The following is a 14,077-nucleotide window of genomic DNA, read 5'->3' on the forward strand; positions in this document are numbered from 1 at the left end:
ATGACATGACAGTCTTAAAAAAAGGTCAATATAGGGGCTTCCCTGGTGGCGCAGTGGTTGAGAGTCTGCCTGCCGATGCAGGAGATGCGGGTTCGTGCCCCGGTCCGGGAAGATCCCACATGCCGCGGAGCGGCTGGGCCCGTGAGCCATGGCCGCTGAGCCTGCGCGTCCAGAGCCTGTGCCCCGCAGCGGGAGAGGCCACAGCGGTGAGAGGCCCGCGTATCAAAAAAAAAAAAAAAAGGCCAAAATAAAAAAATTTAAATATGTTTCTTATAAGCTTTGACACTGGTTTAATAATAAAGACATTTTAAAAACTGAACATACAAAATAAGGCATCCATTTTTATAGAGAACCAAAAGAAATATTTTTCTAACAGACCTTTTCTAAAAGCAACCTGTAGAACACTGAATGTAGTATAATGTGAATCCTATATAATTAAGGTACTGGCAACACCAATAATATCACTCTAGCCTAACCCCTGTTACAAGTTGTCTTTAGATGTTTCTAATTTCTAATGAGAGGAAGTCAAGATGAATTGATGAAAATGCTTAAATGGTTGGGAATATGAAATGAAGTTAAAAATTTTTAAGTTCATATTATAAAGCATGCCACTTTAAGTAGATATTTCTAAGAATCTCTTCTGTAGAACATAAAGATAATAACTCATTTTAAGTTGGTGCTAAATCCTTAGGTGCTAGAATCCTTAGGTGATTTTTTTTGAGTTGATTAAAGAAATCCCCTACAGTACAAGTCAACTATATATTTTTTTAAAGCATATTCTCTCCTGCAGTTACTTTTGCTGTATAAAGTTACTTTTTAGCTTTATCTTAGGAATGTTTCATATGAAATCCTCACACATTTACTTGTGTTTCCAGCCTTAGTAAGTAATACCAATTCACAGACTAGTTACACAATAAATTTTAGAAGTTGTGCACATTTCCTTTCTATTGGGATTAAATATTTTCCCTGTTCAATCCATCAAGAACATGAATGGCAATCTGTGTTATATATTAGGGTAAATTTTAAAACATATGGCTCATTTATTACTCTCAAATAAATAAAAATTAAAATAATAAAAACCCAAGTGATTGTGAGAACAAAAGTAGTCAATAACAAAAACATATGGACAGTGTTCAATAACGTTATTTTCTGAGTGTATATGGTTTATAAAATTATATTATCAATCAAACTTAAACTTTTTAGAGCATTTAAAAATAGGTGAACTGGGCTTTCCTGGTGGTGCAGTGGGTTCGAGCCCTGGTCTGGGAAGATCTCACATGCCGCGGAGCAACTAAGCCCGTGCGCCACAACGACTAAGCCTGTGCTCTAGAGCCCGCGAGCCACAACTCCTGAAGCCCGGACGCCTAAAGCCCGTGCTCTGTAGCAAGAGAAGCCACCGCAATGAGAAGAGTAGCCCCCGCTCACCGCCACTAGAGGAAGCCCGCACACAGCAACAAAGACACAATGCAGCCAGAAATAAATAAATTAATTTAAAAAAAGTAGGTGAACGGAGAGAATAGCCCTATGCATACTTCTTGGTGGACAGCAATCTAAAGTAGCAGCGTTTTTATTTAATTACAAAAAGTATTTTGATATTTACCATTTATTGCACATTTTATAAAGGACAACTTAGGGTGTAGTTCTACTGTAGTGTGATAGTGGATGATATCTTTAATGTTGGATGGTCTTTTTCAAACTTTATTTGCAATCCATTGGAGGACTGAGAACCTAATGGGCATACTGAGGCATGATTTATTTATTAAACTGAAAATAATAGAATAGGGTTAAAATACAGAATGCCATGTAATGAGATTATTAGTAAGACATTTGTTTCAGTTAAATACACAAGTATGTGCATGTGTATATGTATATACATAACAGTACACATATTTGTCTATATATTTCATGTATATATTTATATTCACACAGTATACATATGTGTATATATATACACATACACACACAAATTATACATAAAAATATATAAATCTGAATACACACTTACAGTAGTACATTTTTTTTTCCACGTTGGGTGAAAAAGTTTGAAAGATGCTGAAAAGGAAAATGATTTTACTCTTGTTTTAGGCTCTATGAGAAGGATGCTGGGTAATAACCAACTATGTAGAGGCTTCTAATCTATCACAAAGAAGCTGAAGAGTCTAACATACATCAAGTGGGAGAAATATTGGGTTGAATGAGTATAACTTAAATGATGCTGAAGGATAAAGCAGAACATAACATTTTTGGCTTATGACATGGAGAATTTTAAATGCTAGTGAAAAAAAAAGAATTATCAACCACAGAGAGTCACCTCACATCCAGGAGTATTTTTGTGTGAGAGGCACTGGTACTCACCATATTCTATTGCAGCTTTGAGCAATGCTTCAGCATGAGTGGAGCCAAATGCGTTGCGGACAAACCGTCTCCTTCGACGAAGATCATCTTCCCAGTAATCCAAACGCCAGAAATCGTGCAATTGGCTAAGAATGGGAAGATAAAAAACAATAATAACTAATAATAATGATGTATAACTGGAAGTACATTTTTTCAAGTTATATACATTCACAGACTGCTTACACAATAAATTTTAAAAGCTTTGCACATTTTCTTTTTATAAGGATTAAATATTTTCTGTATTCAATTCATCAAGAGCATGAATGGCATTACATATTATAGACTATGGTAAATTTAACTCTTCTAAATTCATAACTGATACAGTTAAATCTTTATTTCTTTGGTCTCATTGGAAAATTAAGATAACTTTTGAGATATTTATGTTTTACAACTGTGTTTATATACATATGTTTCCTCTACAAATGAACAAAACTTAAAAATAGTAACATTCTCATATTTTAGGCATTATAACATTCAGCTCTGCTTCCTTTACGATGTTCTTTCTTCTACTGAAAACATTCATCACTGGGAGTTTAGTAACAAATGCAGCATCAAATTACAAGTATTAATGGCACCGTTTGCATTCTTTTACACTGTTTTTAACAAGGCTTGTAAATCACAGGATAGACCTCACTACAAACAGTTCGCAATTTAATGACCATGGTTTCTTAGTACACTGAATTAAGAACTATAAAATATTGCCCACTTGGATTTGGTGGAAGAATGATTAAAATAATGTGCTGAAATATTCATTGAAATAATTCCCTACTGCCCACAGCAACATGAGAAAAGTGCAATTTTATCCATTATTAATAATAGTGAATTAGAGCTGCAAAAAAATGCCAGTATGTGGTAATTGTCTTGGTAAATTATTATTCTAACGCTAACAGAGTCCTTGGATGATTTTACAGCTTTCAGTTAATATAAACCATTAACAGCCATGGCCATCGTTGGTAACACTGTCTAAACTATGTTACACTTTAAACAATATTAAAAATCTACAAGGTATTTCAGAAACTACTGAAATATGTTCATTGTATACCAATGGAACATTTCATGGTATCATTTTTGTTTTCAATTTAACTTTAATAAACATTAGTGATAAATGCTACTGCTTGAGAAGTCTGTCTTTTTCTGTATAGTACCTGGAATAATATACTCAAAAGATAAAATTCTAATTTTCTTGAGCAGCACTATTCATAAAAACATATAAAATGCTTTCACAGAAGATTTGATTTCAGTTTTTATTTTGATATTTTACTGTAGGAGAACACTGTGTTTGATTAAGATGGAAACTATATATTTTGCTCATCATTATCTCTCTAGAAGACGTCTGGCACATACTATGTTTTTAATAAATATTTAATGAATTAATTAAAACAATTTTTTTTTACTTTGCAAATCTACAGAGAAGTATAGTCAGTGAGAACAATAATTTACTTTTGAAAAAATTTTAGATTTTATGGCTATTTAATTTTGTTTTCTATAGCTTAATTGTTAAATAATATATCAATATAAGGGATATATAAAAAGAACATTAAAATTATAATCATTTAAAGTATAATTTAATATACTTGTTTTTCTAAACATAATAATTATAATTTTATTTTTCTGTCAAAATAATGATTATCTGGTGATTAATTATTATGAGTAGTATACCTCTGTCATTAATTTAAAATATGAAAAATTCTATCCCTACAAATACAGATTAATCCTAGTAGTTTAAAGAAGAAAATGCTAAAATCTTGCTATAATGATTTTCCTTAAAAGTATGTTAAAATTAAGTAACTGAATTCACTAGGAGAGACCTGAGATCTAATGTTTTCTCAAGTTCCTGACCACAGACATACTTTCCTCTATTCTTCCCATTAAGAACAACTAAAAAAAAATTTATACGCTACATATAAAACAAACGTAACAAAACTCTGAAATGTGGGGAGCAGAAGGCAGACTGGCTAAGGACCACAGGGCCCAAGGAACAACAAAGTGGTGAGTTCCCTGGGTTATCTTTTTGTCTCGTATACCCTAGATTTGGAGGCAAAAGAAGCTAGCAACCCAGATAGACCAACGGGTACAGACAAAAAAAAAAAAAGCCTCAACAAAAGCATGTTTCTCTAGCCAGAAGACCAGGAAAAGGGCATCCTAGGAAGACAGGAAACTTTTAGACAATCATTTCCTCTAGCCAAACACCACAGAAAAACTATGCCTCTCATTCCCCCCTACACACACTAGCAAAGGATGAGTGGGGAGTCTAGATCTGAAGCCTCATGATGGTGTAACGAGGCGCCCTAACATCCAAACTGGGGTGGCGTCAGAGAAGGTCATATAGGGAGCCAGGACTTTCATCTCTGCTGGCTGATGACAAGGTACCTCACCCTCAAGGAGTCACTCGAGACCTTATGGAGAGCCTAGATTCCCACGCCCTGTGGTCAGTAATGAGGCATCCTTCTTTCTTCCCACTGGGGTGGGTCGGGAGGAGACATAGTAGAGAGTCAGGACTTTTACTACTAACCAGCAGCAATGAGGCCACCCCCATCAGTGGATACCACGTGGGGAGCTGGAACTCCCACCCCTGCTAAGCCATCATGAGGAGCTACCCACTCCCTGGATGTCAGCGGAAGGGAAGCGGGGAACCTAGATTTCTATCTCCACCTGGCATTGAAGAGGCAGTGCACCCCATTGTCCTGGTGGAGTAATGTCAGAGAAAAGTCAACTAAAATAGAAGATTTGAACGAGATAAAAATATCTCAGAAAATTAAAAAAAAAAAATCCAGGTTTCGATCTCAAATTACTTGTCATACCATGAACCATGACAGCATATTTCACATTCAAAGCTATGGTGGCCAGAAGAAGCGTAAAAGTTTTGTTATGTGCTAAAAGAACTGTCAACCCAGAATCCTATAACGACTGAAAATATCCTTTAGGAATAAAGGAGAAATGAAAATATTTTCAGATGATGAAAAAGATTTGTCAGCCTCGGAGCTAGTCTAAAAAAATGGCTAATAGCAATCATGTAAACATAAGGGAAGCAATAAAAGAAGGAACATTGGAACATCAGGAAGGAAGAAAGGACATAAGCAAAGTGTAAGTAAATATAATAGGATTTCCTTTTCCTCTTGAGTTTTGTTAATTATGTTTTGCTGTTGAAGCAAAAATTATAACACTGTCTGATGTGGTTCTCATTGTGGGTAGAGGTAATAGTCAAGACAAATATAAATGAGAGAGGGTAAAGGAATGTAAAGGGAGGTAAAGTTTCTATACTTCACTTGGAGTGGTAAAATGACACCACCAGTAGACTGTGATGAGCTATGTAGATATGATGTAATAATTAGAGCAACCACTAAAAAAGCTATACAAAGACATGTGCAAAAAGTCACTATAGCTAATTAACTATCAGAAAGAGAAATTTGATACATTTACAACTGTATCAAAAAGAATACCTAGGAGTAAAGAGGCGAAAGATCTGTACAATGAAAACTAAGACACTGAATAAAGAAATTGAAGAAGACATAAAAAAGTGGAAATATAGTCCTTGCTCATGGATTGAAAGAATTGATATTGTTAAAATGTACATGCTACCCAGAGCAAACTACAGATTCAATACAATCTCCATCAAAATTCCAATGGCATTTTTCACAGAAATAGAACGAAGAATCCTAAACTTTGTATGGAACCACAAAAGGCCCAAATAGACAAAGCAATTTTGGGAGAGAAGAGCAAAGCTGTGGCATCACGCTCCCTGATTTCAAACTATATTACAAGGCTATAATAATCAAGACAGTATGATACTGACATAAAAACAGACACGCAACTTAATGAAACAGAATAGAGAGCCCAGAAATAAACCCATTTATTTTTGATATTTATGGCAAAGAAGCCAAGAATATACAATGGGGAAAGGAGAGTCTCTTCAAAAAACGGTGTTGGGGAAACTGAACAGTCATATGCAAAAGAATAGAACTAGATCAGTCTTACACCATACATGAAACTCAACTAAAAATGGGTCAAAGACTTTAAAACATAAGACCTGAAACCACAAAACTCTTAGAGGGAAACACAGGCAGTAAGCTCCTTGACATTTGTCTTGGCAATGATTTTTTTGGATTTGACACCAAAAGCAAAGGCAACAAAAATAAAATAAACAAGTGGGATTATATCAAACTAAAAAGCTTCTGCAGAGAAAAAAAATCAGTAAAATGAAAAGACAACCTACCAAATGAGAAAAAAAGATTAGCAAACAATATATCTGATAAACAATATAATATCCAAAATGTATAAAGAACTCATAAAACTCAAAAACAACAACAAAAACACCAAACAACCTGATTAAAAAGTGGGCAGAGGATCTGAATAGACCACAACAACGAAAAATTTTCATCTGTAGTTTCTAAAATCTATTATCCTTTTTTTCTTTTTTTTTTTGAAGGAAGCAAGGTTTGGGAAAATTTAGATATTTGTTCTCTGATTTGTTCTTCTAGTATTTTCCCCATTTTCTATGTGGAAATTAACCTAATATTACTGAGAGTCCAGTCTTTGATAATATTTGGGGTTTTCAATATTTGAACAGACATAAATTCTTAAAAAAAAACTTTGTTTCTTTCAAACCACACTTGTTTTTCTATTTATAGTTTAAAGATAGTGGAAATGAGTATAGATAAAATAACAATAGGTACTGAGAGCTGTGCTTTCAACTCTCAATAACATTAAACAGTATCATTCATTAAAATGGATACTCACTTATTTCCTTCTCTCCTTCCTTCAATGTTTCCATTCAAAAAGATATTTACTGAGTACTTATCCTGTGTTAGGCAATGCTCTTGGTGCTGAAGATGTAACAGCATAATATGTATAATAAGATATATTCCTTTCCTTTTATTCTCACTCACACATTCTTCACTCTGCTTTCCCACTGAAATTTAATATATATTATTGACCCTTTAACTAAATCGCTCCTCTACCATTCCACCTATTTAATATTTCAACATAATAAGATACACTTTGCTATATTCTTCTGTAATATGTGAGGCATTCCAGGAAAAAAGATAGTAATAGAGACTACTCTAATAAGTTTTAACTCCAGATGTGATTGTTATTAATAATTTGCAAGCACAATCAAAAATTTTTACTCTGTGATATGCCTATTTTGGTCAGTATACTTTGAGTACTCTGAGAGGTTCTTTTAATACCCTAAGTTAGGTTGACAAGCATTTCTCTTCTTGAAGGAGGACTAATTTAGAGTTCCTGCACTTGGAGAGCATCCAGGTGGACACATACAGAAGCCACTGTGCCATCATCTCCACGGTTGTGCAGACAGTCATGCTGCACTGAAATTCTGCTTGGATTTGCAAGTTTTTAGCAGTGATAATCTCATATGTGATACCTCTAATGATGTCACCTGGGAGGATGAATGTGATATCATATGTATTATTTCCCACTGTTTATTTATTTTGGTCCTTACAGCCATGTTTTTGCCTTTCATGACTGAATTACAGAAACATTGAGTATTATATATATGTTTTGTTCAGGAGTGTGATTTTACAAGTATAGCACATAATTGCTATACTTGAAAAGAGGAGGTAAAGAGCCAGTAACTAATGAAGGGAAGATTCCCAGTTAGGTTGTATTATGATAATTAATGTTACTATTGATGTAATGGTGTTCATTAATTAGAATTTGGTGTTATTTTAGCATGAACAGGGTTCAGGAAGTCATAATTTTCCTCCATGAAATTTTTGATAGTTATATTTTAGACTTACGAGAATGCACTTAATTTTCTTAAAAGGGGTCCCTCCTCCCCTTCCAGGAATCAATCACCTTCATAAGCTGGAGGGAAAACTGAATTTACCTGGTAAAGCATAACTGAACTGTTAATTGGTTACTTGATATTTGATAACAAAAACTACCCAGGGGAATAGAGAAAAGAGTGAAAGGAACAAAGGAACATCTTGCTAAACATACACACAAAATTCAGTAAGAACTCGAATCTCTGCTTGGCTAAAGCACTGGTGGTGATCACTGAGGTCAAGACTTCTGTGCATGACTTTTAATCCTACCAAGAATGACCAAAAACACCAATGCTAACTGAGAGACTAATAGTTAAAAATTGTTATCCTCTCCTCCTCTGGACACACCGTAGATTACACTCCTCTGTTTTGAAATAAGGCATGCCCATGTGACCTTCCTCAGCTAATAAAATGTAAAAGGTGAGTCACTTTCAGACAAAAGTTTTAAGAGCCAATGAAAATTTGCCATGTTCCCTTTCCTCCGCTGTAGGAATGAAGAAAATAAGCATGGATGTGGAGTCCCCATCATTTTGTATCCCTGAGTGACTTCGAGGGGCAGAGCTTCCCCGTGGTTCCACGCGGAACATGTAGTATGAGTGAGAAATAAACTTTTCTTGTGTTGAACTTCTGAGATTTGAAGGTCCCATGTCACTGTAGTAAACAACCCCAGAATTGAGTAAGTTCCTAGAATAATAATACTTACAGAAGGACTAGTATTTACTGAGAGATTATTGTATTCCAGGTACTTTTCTAAGCATTGCACATGTATTAAGTCATTTACTCTTCATAAATTCCCTTTAAGGTAAGTGAACTCATTTTACAAATTAAGAAATGGAGACACAGGAAGGCTAAGTGATGTGCCCAAGATTAAGCAACCAGTAGGTGGCAGAAGAAGTATCTGTCCTCAAGCTGGCTGACTTTCTAGCTCATGCCACACTGCCTCTAACTGTAAAGAGAGCAACCAAGGAAACAAAATATCTTGAGGATATTACACTTAAAGCACCAGCACAGCTGATTCCTGCTTCTTTATAACCAGAACTAATTATTCTGAATGAAAAATGATAATTGTGAAGTAGACAGAATGCACTGTGTATACTGCATATGTTCATTCCTTTAGTCAACAAATATTTATTGAACACCTAAGAGCCAGGGATAGGCTAAGTACTAGACTTCCATAGATGAATAAGCTGACGTGATTCGTGCCTTTGTGCAGCTTTCAGTCTATCTTATAATTTAAATAAATAAACTTATAGTTAATTTTTTGTAAGTGTTAAGAAGGAAACAGATGAGATACTCTCTTTAATAAAAATGGGGAACCAACTTACTGCATAAGTGAATGTACAAGTAAACAAGTGTGAGTATGCTAATGAAACATGGTTACAAAGTATGTTGGCAAAACAAACTCTGTATTTATTGGCACTCTTAGTTCTCCTTCATAAGAAAAATCATCAGCCTTTTATTAACAGGTCTTGTGGGCTATTTAGTCAATTCCTAGTAACATATATTACCTCAATGCTGTAAGTGTGTGTGTGTGTGTGTGTGTGTGTGTGTGTACACTCTCTCATCTAAAGGATATATCTACACATACACATTTGATATATGTCTTAAGCCATTAATACTGTTCTGACTCTCTTATGTACTACTAAGCACTTCTTCCAGTCTCCTTTCTCTGACACACTTACATCCTCTCCGACCTGAGGTCGTGTATTATATCTGATAATTTAATTACAAATTGATTGTGAAGCTCCTGAAAGATGCATTCTTCCTGTCTTTGAAAAGTGTACTCTCACCTCCTGACACTGTAAAGTCATAGTTCACAAAGCCAAATCCTAGTCTTCAGGCCAGTCTTTCCAAGTCAGGCTAGTTTGTTCTCTCTCCCTGTATTACTGAACCTGGAAGGAAAGATAGGATTCCAAACACACCACTGGGGATGCGTTATAGCTGTCTGTCTCTATCATTTGTTCCCATGCATATCAGTGGGGAGTAGTTACTGTGAATGATGATTCTTGAGAAACTCTATGAAACACTTTGGATTCACAGAGAGGGAGATAGTGATTGATGAACGTATGTGAATTAAACTAGGTTTCCAATTAACTATAATGAAGCTTTAGATGAAAAAATAGTGAATATTATTAAAGTGTGTGTTAGATTGCATAAGCCATACTTAATAGTGAGAAAAGTTTTGTTAGCAGCCAAATCAGACATCTTAAAGGCATGAAAAAGAAAGTGGGTAGGAAAGTAAACTTTTTGTCTAAAATTTTGTTTCCATTACAGGTTTCTTATTTTGATCCAAGTTGTGATCTAACTTTCTGCTAATGTTTCTGTTCTCTCTGGATGGTCCCATGTGTGGCTTATGCTACCTTCTCCCTTCCTTTCCCCTTGTATTGTTTACTGCAGCAGCGATCCATTGTACTTCTTTTCATCACATTTGCTCCTAATTTCCTTTTTTATCAAAAAAAGGAAAAGGCAATATCATTTGGTTAAAATATGATAGTATAATCTTAGTCACAGTGCATGAAAAATAAAGCCTTTCAGAATAAAATATACTACAAAAGAAAATTCTTAGTTTATTTAAGGTGACCTTTGAAAAGCCATGTTGATGTTGTCCATTAATTTTAAAGAGAGATATATTTATACTGTAAGTTTGAAGGCAGACAAATGTCTATTTGATAAAGGGCAGAGCAAATCATTCAAGAAAAAAATCATTGCGTCCTTAAAATAATCATATGTGAGGGCTTATATTTCTTTATTTATTGTTGCAGAATGAAAATTCTCCTAATAGAGTACTGGATGTTTTGTTTGATTCTTTAATTTGCTTTTTCTTTTCTTCTCTTTTCTTACAGAAAGCAGTTTTCTGGGGACAAAAAATATTTAGGTGACTCCTTTTGCTTTTTGGGTGCACCACCACTCCCTATGAGCCTGGTTTTCTGGTATTGTAAGGAATACAGTGGTTTTAGAGTATTTAAGGGATAGTTTTCCATGTGAAAATGATAGATGAGAAAAATAATCCCCTAAGCATCTGGTCAGGTTCTATACGCTACCGCAAGACACCAGAGCAGCTATTGTGTGTTGTGCAGGAAATTGGGCTCAATTCTTACAAAATACTTTTTTACCATGTTTGTAAATTCTGAATCTCCACTAAAGGAGGAGGAACAAATTTAGAAGTTGAGTATCCAGAGAGATCAGTGGAGTTGGTTCTCGAACTTTCCTTAATCTAGAGCTGAAGAGGAAGAGCCTCCCAACAAGAATTCCACTAACTCCTTTCTTGTAACAGTTATATTTACTAACGAGGTTGCCTGGTAGGATCAGAAAAGGTTTGGTTCCAGCAAATGGAACGATTTTAATAATAAACACTTTACGGGACATCTCCCTTTTTATAACTTTCACTTCTTAAACTCTTTCACTTTATTAACATTTGAAAAGAAGTAGTGGCTCCAAATCATGAACAATTAAATAAGGAGGCGGGGCTGGAAAGTAGAAAAGAGAAATAGTTTCCAAAAAGAAAAATAAATAAATAACTTTATTCAATGAGCTCTCTATGACCCACCTGATTAGCAAATGTTGAATTGCATTTTCACTCTTTGTCTTTGCATCTTTAACCAACTACTCTTCTGGCTCAGGCTTTATTTATTTATTTACTTTTGGGCAGCAACATACAAAGCTTTTTAGTGAATAGCTACACTCCTTTTTAAACGTTTCCTTTTCCAGTAGAGCTAGTCTCAATTTAAGCAGTCTTAGGGCAGCAATAATTACTTTTATCTTAATTAGGAAAATTGTAAAATTCCTTGTGAAACACTTAATTCTATACAGCAATTCTATCCCACTTGACGAAAGTAGATATTCTTTCATCCTAATAATTACTGCTGTGGTGAATAGGCTTAATTATTTTTAGAAATTATAATTAAAAATTCTTCCCCATAAGACAGAAATTGATCACTATAAGAAATCACAGGAAAGGATTTGCTTAACTTTGAGGAATATCCTTATGCTACATAGCACAATTTTCAATTATCTTTAAAATTATATCTATTACTGCAAAGTAAATGTTTTTTCAATAGCGTAAAATATTTCATATAAAATGTATCTTATTAGTTATATAACATTTATTGATACATGCCTGCCTGGTATTATTTAAAATTAAGTTTATGATTTTCACTGTTGCATTCTCTAAACCTCAGTTACTTCATTTACAAAATGGGGATAAATAAAGCCTACCTTATAGAATTGTTGTAAGGAATGTATTTAGAGTGTTCAGCCCAATGCATGGTACACAGAAGTCAGCAGCAGCAGCAGGAGGCAGCATAGTTAGAAAAAGGTTCAAATCCCAGCCCTGACACTCACTATGTAAATGACAACCTGTCTGAGTATTAGTTTTTTTATTTACACGGGAGTAATAGTTCTCATTAATGCTCTCCATTAAGCGCTTGCTACAAGTCCATCAATAAATAGTAGTTATATCAGCTGTTATACAAATTTAAGTGTATACAGTTTTGCATTTCTATCAAACTAAAACAAGAAGTTTTCCAGAAATTCAGATATATTTTTGAAAGGTCTAACATTTTTTAATGCAACATTTAACTGCAGTGACAGATACGCAGAAGTAAATCTTTTAGTCTGCTCTGCAGGGTCCATGGAGTGCCCCTCTTTCCAATATCATCACCCTTATTGCATTATTTAGAACCTCTATTCCCCTCAGATTGTCCCCCAAACTTGCGCTGTTCATTCCTAGTTATGTGCTATTCCTCTCATTAAAATGTTCATGCTTATCCAATTAGCAATTAATCGTGTATTACCCTTTGCGATGTTTCTATGTTTGTTCTGTATCACATGCCAGTCTTCCCTCTAAAACATCCTTGATTATAAATTTGGCAATTAAACATTTGTTTATATTCTGGTAGATCTCAACTGTTCATTTAATCATGCATTTACACTTTGACTCTCTTACTAGATTATAAACTAGTGATCAGGGTATTTGTTTTACGCAGCTTTGCAACCCCACAGTACTTAGAACAGTTTGCAAACAGGTATGCAATAATACTTGTTAATTTAATTGCTCTCTCATGGTATTTTCATGCAATAAAATTAGATTTAACTTTTAAAACAAAATTATGACAGAGACAAGTCTTGAAAGGCAGAGCAACGCTACTAATTACTAGACACGCTAATGAATTTTAACAAAACCATATATGGCCTTTTCAGCTTTTACACTAATACACACTAAGTGGGGGTGGAAGTAGTTATCGGACTCCTGACAATGGAACTAAAAGTATCACTTTCTTAGTAGCTTATCATGCCTTTGTAGAGGAATGATTTGCCAGTGTCATATTTAACCCAAATAGGAAAATACAACAGCAAATTAGGAACATGGTGACAATTTCGTCAGCCTTTGTGAAGTGTGCTTTAGGCTACACGATCATTTCAGTGATCAAATGCAAGCTGGTCCATTTGTATTTGATTCTTTCTGTTATTTGTGAGGCATGCCAAAGAAAAATGTTTCTGTCCAAAACAAGTTATCTAACACATTTATTTTAAATTAATTGAAAAAGTATGCTTACTTGTTTCACAATTAACTTTCTATTTACAAAAGCTCTTAACTCTGTTGACACTCAATTTTGTCCATTCAGAAAACAACCAAATCCTACACCCCCTCTAATTTTTTTTTTTCCGATAAATATGTCAAAAATATAAAACCAGGGGGCTTCCCTGGTGGCGTGGTGGTTGAGAGTCCACCTGCCGATGCAGGGGACGTGGGTTTGTGCCCCGGTCCGGGAGGATCCCGCATGCCGCGGAGCGGCTGGGCCCGAGGGCCATGGCCGCTGGGCCTGCACATCTGGAGCCTGTGCTCCGCAACGGGAGAGGCCATGGCAGTGAGAGGCCCGTGTACCGCAAAAAAAAAAAAA

At 35.0% G+C, this 14,077-nt stretch overlaps 1 protein-coding gene across 2 annotated transcripts in view; it reads right to left on the minus strand.

Moving 5' to 3' along the window:
- The window catches only part of NBEA (neurobeachin), a 609,882-nt gene that overhangs the window by 233,518 nt on the left and 362,287 nt on the right, over positions 1-14,077 (minus strand). For both annotated transcript variants that reach the window (XM_024755508.1, XM_024755505.1), the window contains one exon: positions 2,356-2,480. In XM_024755508.1, the coding sequence (XP_024611276.1) occupies positions 2,356-2,480 (125 nt within the window). The remainder of the gene's footprint in view (positions 1-2,355; positions 2,481-14,077) is intronic.

This window comes from Neophocaena asiaeorientalis, unplaced genomic scaffold, assembly GCF_003031525.2.
Source record: "Neophocaena asiaeorientalis asiaeorientalis breed wild unplaced genomic scaffold, Neophocaena_asiaeorientalis_V1.1 scaffold59, whole genome shotgun sequence".
Lineage (NCBI taxonomy): Eukaryota > Metazoa > Chordata > Mammalia > Artiodactyla > Phocoenidae > Neophocaena > Neophocaena asiaeorientalis.